Raw genomic sequence first — 7,241 nt, forward strand, 5'->3', positions numbered from 1 at the left:
TAAAATCCATAGAGGCAGAGGCAAGGCTACCCTAGGCATCCAGATGTCTGTTACTAAGTAGAAAAGATTTTTTTTTTTTTTTAATGCATTGTGAAGGAATAGAAGACTTTCTCAGTTCTCATGTTTTTTTTTCCGTGTTAACATCACTTCATCCTGTTTTACTGAATACACCCTGTCTTTTGAGTCTTGTGAACCATTTTCAGCATTTCTTCTTTAGTTGTAAAGAATCTTCCTCTAGCTTCTGTTGACATGGCTACCAAACCTTCACTCTGGAGGAGCTTCTTTCACGTGAGAACTGTCCTTCACTGAATGAAGCTCATTGTTCAGAGTACCTTTGTTTTGCTGCTGAAGTGTTTTCCCTACCTTGGTTTGGTATTTCCTTCTCTTTAGATGCCTCTGTTTCACAGTTCTCTTTCCAAGCCTTCAGGGACTTGTGGAGAGAGGGAGGGAAGGTGACTCGTGGATCTTAAATGATGTTCATCTGATCATTTAACTTAACCAAATCTCCTTTAGTTAAATAAATGGTGTTCTGTTGAGTGCTCTCTTATGTTCCTTGCAGCATGCTATGTTAAATCAATTATCTGTTTTAACCCTCATAACAACCCTATCAAGTAGATGTTATTCCTATTTTTTTCGATGAAGAAAGTAAGCTAATTGTCAAAAATAACCCACTATTTAATAGCAAAACTAGACTTTGAAGTCTGGTCTGTCTGACCCCTTGTACTCAGTTGTTCTTTAGTAACTGATTGAAAATTATTATTTGAAATCTCTACCATGCTGTATAGAATATAGTGTATCTTTGGATATATTAGCTTGCTTTCAGAATTCTTTTAGTTGCCCTGGAAACCAGAGAAACTTGTTTTTCATCTTCTAAAGATGAAAATGAAGCTAGATCTTGGTCACTTAGAGATACTATGATGATTACTTGTTAGTGTTATTAAAGGAGATTGGAAACTAGACATAAAAGATTACTTTCAGTTATGTTTTCTACAGTTTTGCATTGATTATGCACCACTGATGATTACATACCGTATCACCGGGTCTACATATAGAGAGTGAAGAATAATTTCATTGGGAAAATATTTTCATTTTAAAAACAAAGTCAAATGGTTAATGTGGGGACTTTCCCACATCTACTTTTACTTCATAGTTTCACACTCATTTCTGCATATTTATCATAGCTCTTTGACCCCCACAGCTGCTTTGCTTTTGCTTAAAGTGAAGTGATTCCTGGTGTCCTTCATGAGGACAGGGAACCTTGTAGAGCTCCATGTCTGTCCATATGTTCCTTTGGTCTTTGTAATTCACTGTGTCATGGTAGTAGTGCAGTAATGCCCTGAGGTCAGGCAGCTGGGTCAGGACAGCTGGTAATTAAGTCACATACCTCTTGTTGGTGCTGGAGATATAAAGCCTGACCCCATGAACAAGGCCATCTGTTTTGTGCTTCATTGCCTCAGATGCTCGTACTTGATTTTATTTGCATTGATTTTTTGCTGAGGTCTTCCCTAAGTGATTCAAGCTGGCAAGGCTGATATGTTAATATCTCAAAAGAATTAAAGATCAACTTAAAGTTGATCTGATTCTTATTTGTAGGTTTTGGGGAATTAGTAAGAATAATATTATCATATGCTTCATAATTCAGAGGCCCATTTCTAGTTCTACAAATTCCACATTAAACAAGCGTTTGCTTTTTATGACCAGAAACTACAGTGTAGGTGGTTCAATTTTGCATGCAGAATATTTGGTAGGTTTTGTTGTAAGAATGAAGTCTAGGTACTTGATGCCAGCAAACTCTACAGCTAACTAACATTTTCACACTCTTAACTCCTCCTCCCACTACTTTAATATTTTTTTTAACCTGGCTTTTCCAGTGTGAAAAATTAAACTCTGGATCTAACTTTTGAAGGGCTAATCCTGCTGTCTTGCATCCTCACTGATTTCGTCAAGGAGGTTTTGGTGAATTTAGATTCTTCTGCCTCAAAATAGCTTTGCCTCTGGCTTTTAAGTGTCATCACACTTTCCCAAATTATCCTGGTTGTTAACATTTAGAAAAATAACTAGACATATGTTGTAATCATCCTTTTATTAAAAAAAGATGTCACCTCCTCCCAGTGGCACCAGTTTTGGCAGTGGTTGAGGTTCATGAAGAGCTGAGAAGTTCAAGATTCTGCTAGTGGTTCCTGTGTGAATTAGTTACATCTGGCAGTGGGGCCGTAGCACACAGCTGTCAGGAAATGGTGGCCCAAGAGGTGAGGGAATGAGACTGGGGCCAGGGCTGCTGCATGTGGTTATGGAGGCCATAACTGGGAGTGGAACCCAATTATTCGATGACACTTGTCGAAGCAAAAGCACAGTACGGCAGGCTTTATTCAGGACTATCACAATAGGCTTAGGGGGCCTGGAGCAGGGGCTGATGCCTGTAATCCCAGCACTTTGGGAGGCCGAGGTGGGCAGTTCACTTGAGGTCAGGAGTTCAAGACCAGTCTGGCCAACATGATGAAACCCCATCTCTGAAATACACTGAAATACACTGAAAATACAAAAATTAGCTGGGCATGGTGGTATATGTCTGTAATCCCAGCTACTCGGGAGGCTGAGGCAGGAGCATTGCTTGAACCCAAGAGACGGAGGTTGTAGTGAGCCGAGATCGTACCACACTCCAGCCTGGGCAACAGAGCAAGACGCCATCTCAAGAACAAAAAAGAATAGTCATAGGGACCACTGCAATGGGATTTTGCGGTAGTGGAGAAAGATTGGGCTCAACTCCAAATATATTATGGGCAAGTGGGAATTTATAGCCAAGGAGGAGCAAAGTGGGAGTTAGTGGATGGAAAATTACTAAGAAGAAACTTCAGGAGGAAGGGAGATTCTGGCTAAACCAACTTAATGGGATTCTTGCAGAAGACGAACCAGCCAGGATGATCATACATCACCTGGGCAATGGTAGAGGATGAAGAACCCGAACAATATCAAGGGTGGGAGGTTCTTGCTAAAACTGGATTTTGCAAGAAAGTGCACAGATGGGCCTAAGAAAAGATTCAGGAACCTGACTAGTACAGAATCTTTGTCAAGTGCTTACTTAGAATATGTAATTCTCTGGCTGGGCACGATGGCTCACGCCTGTAATCCCAGCAGTTTGGGAGGCTGAGACAGGCAGATCACTTGAGGCCAGGAGTTCAAAACCAGTCTGTTTAACATAGTGAAACCCCATCTCTACTACAAATACAAAAAGTTAGCCAAACGTGGTGGCACACAACTATAATCCCAGCTACTCAGGAGATGAGGCAAGAGAATGGTTGAACCTGGGAGTCGGAGGTTGCAGTGAGCTGAGTTCTCGCCACTGCACTCTAGCCTGGACAACAGAACGAGACTCTGTCTCAAAAAAAAAAAAAAAAAAGGCCGGGCGTGGTGGCTCACACTTGTAATCCCAGCACTTTCGGAGGCTGAGGCAGATAGATCTCCTGAGGTCAGGAGTTTGAGACCAGCCTGGCCAACATAGTGAAATCTCCATCTGTACCAAAAAGTACAAAAATTAGCCAGGCGTGGTGGCGAGCGCCTGTAATCCCAGCTACTTGGGAGGCTGAGGCAGGAGAATCACTTCATCCCGGGAGATAGAGGTTGCAGTGAGCTGAGATTGCACCACTGCACTCCAGCCTGGGCAACAAGAGCAAAACTCTTTCTCAAAAAAAGAAAGTAAGCCGGGAGCCGAGGCTTACGCCTATAATCCCAGCACTTCGGGAGGCCGAGGCAGGCAAATCACCTGAGGTCGGGAGTTCGAGACCAGCCTGACCAACATGGAGAAACCCCATCTCTACTAAAAATACAAAATTAGCTGGGCGTGGTAGCACATGTTTGTAATCCCAGCTATGCAGGCAGGAGAATCGTTTGAACCTGGGAGGCGGAGGTTGTAGTGAGCTGAGATCATGCCATCGCACTCCAGCCTGGGCAACCAGAGTGAAACTCTCTCTCTCAAAAAAAAAAAGTAACTCTCTGGGTTTCATGGCTATATAGTCTCGAAATTCTTATAGTCTTTATTAAGTGTACTTCTATTTTAATTATTAAATTTCTATTTTATTCTGACATACTACTTATAATTTAAAAGAAGACATCATGGGCCATCAGTCCATTCCGAGCTGCCTAAAAACATCCAGTAGTACTGGGAAAAGCAGAGTTTTGCCTGGTGTGTGACAGGGGCGTCCATTTAGAGGCAGTCATCTCACTGGTCAGTTCAGTTTGTATTTGGCTGGTCTCTGTTAAATGTGTCTTAAATAAACAAGTTCCCTTTTTGGCAATGGTGGCAGACATACGGAATGCAGGGTCTGGCAAAAGCTGTGTCAAACCAGGTCCTTAAGTTACTTAGCAGCTAACATCACTGTCACTGTCATGGCAGAGGAAATACCTTCCAACTGGGAAACAAAAGTTATCCTGCTGCCAGGAGACAAATATAGTCATCACTTACTCTACCAGAAGAAAGAGTGGTGCTTATTGCTTTGCTGAGCAAGGAACTCTTGCATCCAAATTGTATCAGTCACTAAACTGGTCAAAACAAAAGCAAAAAAGATAACCAGAGAGGATGTTTAACTATTCTGCTTTGAATACATTATTCATGATGCGTAAATAAATGTATTCGATAGCCCTGCCTGATAGCAGATAGCCTAATGATTTTCAAAAGTGTTAAGTGGCTTTATTTTATCATAGTACATGTGAGTGCTGATTGAAGCAAGCTGTTGGGAGGTGAAATTTGGCTGATATCCATTTGGTTTCTGGAGATGTTCTGAGTGATTTTCTGGATTAGAGCTTATAATACTATGAGAACTAAATACTCTTATTTTATATGATACTAATTAGGTATACAAGTTAATCCTTTAGTTACTGGTGTGAGTAGTTGGCTTCTTTGGGCTAATGTGACTGTTGGATCAATAAACTTAGTCCCAGGTACTGAGTCCTAAGTGAAGGGATTTTTAGCATTGATTAAGCATAAGAGGATTGGACTTCTTCAAAATAGCCATCCTTTAGAAAAAGAATCCTTTCACATACTTTAAGTTATCTGTGAGGTTTTTGGCTGTCCAGAGTTTAAAAAAAAAAAAAAAATCATGGTTAATATACATATTTTAGGGGCAGGTGTTGAAAAGATCAGTGGAAGGAACAGTATCTTTTTTGGTTGATTTCATTTGCGGGTAAATTCCTGAAGGGAAAGCAGTTGGAAATAAAGGTAAGGGAAGATAAGGCCTATTAGTCATTTACCCAAACTTTCCTTTCAGATTTTAATTAAAACTGCTATTTCTAAAACGGAAAAAAAAATCTTTGTTTTTGAATTCTCAAGGACTGTGGAACAGATTTCACTCTGTTTTACTTATGTCTTGAGGCCCACCCTTAGGGGACAATGAAATATAGGCAAATACTTATCTCCTACCCCACCCTTTCCAAGTCCTCTGGAGTAATAGGGTGTGGTGATATTGACATATATTAAAACATGGTACAGATAGTCTAGAGAACAGTAAATGAAAAATAATATGTGAAGAGAAAGATTCTTTTTTTTAAATTTTTTTTTGAGACAGAGTCTCGCTCTGTCGCCCAGGCTGGAGTGCAGTGGTGCGACACTGCAAGCTCCGCCTCCCGGGTTCACACCATTCGCCTGCCTCAGCCTCCTGAGTAGGTGGGACCACAGGTGCACGCTGCCACACCTGGCTGATTTTTTGTATTTTTGGTAGAGACGGGGTTTCACTGTGTTAGTCAGGATGGTCTCAATCTCCTGACCTTGTGATCTGCCCGCCTCGGCCTCTCAAAGTGCTGGGATTACAGGCGTGAGCCACTGCGCCTGGCCAAGAAAGATTCTTATTTGTGAAAAGTGTAAACCCTGGTGAATTTATTAAGAGGTTGGCAAGCGGGAGGGGAGAATTTCAGGTCCAGAGTTAAAATGTTTCATTAATTCTATATGCCAAATGCATTGCAAAAGAAGTTTTATGTGCAATATCTAATTAAAGTCTCATAACTATTATACTTACTTAGCAGATGAGGAAAATCAGTCTGGCCCGAGGAAACACAGTAAATAAGGAACAAGGGCTTGGATCCAGGATTCTGATTATCAAGCATGTGCCTGCCAGTCACGGTGGCTCATGCCTATAATCACAGCACTTTGAGAGGCCCTAGTGGGAAGATTGCTTGAGCTCAGGAGTTCAAGCCAGTCTGAGCAACATGGTAAAACCTCGTCTCTACAAAAAATACAAAAATGAGCCTGGCATGGTGGCACATGCCTATAGTCCCAGCTACTCGGGAAGTTGCCATGAGCTGAGATTGGGCCACTGCGCTCCATCCTGGATGACAGAGGGAGACCCACAACACATGCCTCTCTCCACATGCCTCACCTAGGACGTGCCAGCTGTGGGGAAATGATAACCGAAAGTGGACAGTGGGACTCTTAAATCCAGAATAAAATTAGCTAAGGTCTCCTAGGGACTTTTAAAATAAATGGATTGTGTTTATATTGATGGTATTGGAATAATTCTAAAGACTATTTAGAATTTTGTTACAATTTCCAGACATCTGCTTAGTATAATTGCTCAGTTTAGAGATCAAACTAAAAGGTTTAAGATAAATATGATTTGGTATGTTTGAATATCAAAGAATCGTCTCAGCCACGATTTTTTACTTTTAATTTCCTATCTAGGTGAGTGGGGTAGGAGGAAGGGGGTACTTTCGATTTGTAATTCTGCATGGGAAATACAGCTGTGCAATCCGTATCATTTTAGGAAAAAGGGGGACTGGGGATAAAAGCTTGTTATCAAGTTATATGTGTATGTATTGTTTTTCCTGCTCTGGACTGTAATAGGATTTCCGGGATGCAGTAGCTCATGCTTCCAGGCAACTTGGGAAACCAGTGATTGAGGACCGGATTCTAAATCAGATCCTATACTACTTGCCTCAGCTGTATGAGCTCAACCGGGATCTCCTGAAGGAACTGGAGGAAAGAATGTTGCACTGGTAAAAATGGACTGTTTTCAGATTTTCCTAGTGTTTCCAATTATAGATGAAGCCGTAAGGGCCCCACATGTGACAGAGATATATTCTTCATTACATTGAGTTGCTTCAATATATTGTCTTTGCAGTTACCCATAGATTGATTTTGTTGTGTTTTGTTTTGTTTTTGAGATAGATTCTCACTCTGTCGCCCAGGCTGGAGTGCAGTGGCACAATCCCGGCTCACTGCAACCTCTGCCTCCCAGGTTCCAGCGTTTTTCCTG

General features: G+C 41.5%; 1 protein-coding gene across 1 annotated transcript in view; it reads left to right on the forward strand.

Annotated features, from left to right (window-relative positions):
* Nucleotides 1-7,241, forward strand: part of FGD6 (FYVE, RhoGEF and PH domain containing 6) — a 159,594-nt gene that overhangs the window by 76,587 nt on the left and 75,766 nt on the right. Inside the window, exon 6 of the mRNA XM_011990325.1 lies at nt 6,830-6,981. Coding sequence (XP_011845715.1) covers nt 6,830-6,981 — 152 coding nt within the window. The remainder of the gene's footprint in view (nt 1-6,829; nt 6,982-7,241) is intronic.

The sequence above is a fragment of the Mandrillus leucophaeus genome, unplaced genomic scaffold (assembly GCF_000951045.1).
Source record: "Mandrillus leucophaeus isolate KB7577 unplaced genomic scaffold, Mleu.le_1.0 Scaffold377, whole genome shotgun sequence".
In the NCBI taxonomy this organism is placed as follows: Eukaryota; Metazoa; Chordata; class Mammalia; order Primates; family Cercopithecidae; genus Mandrillus; species Mandrillus leucophaeus.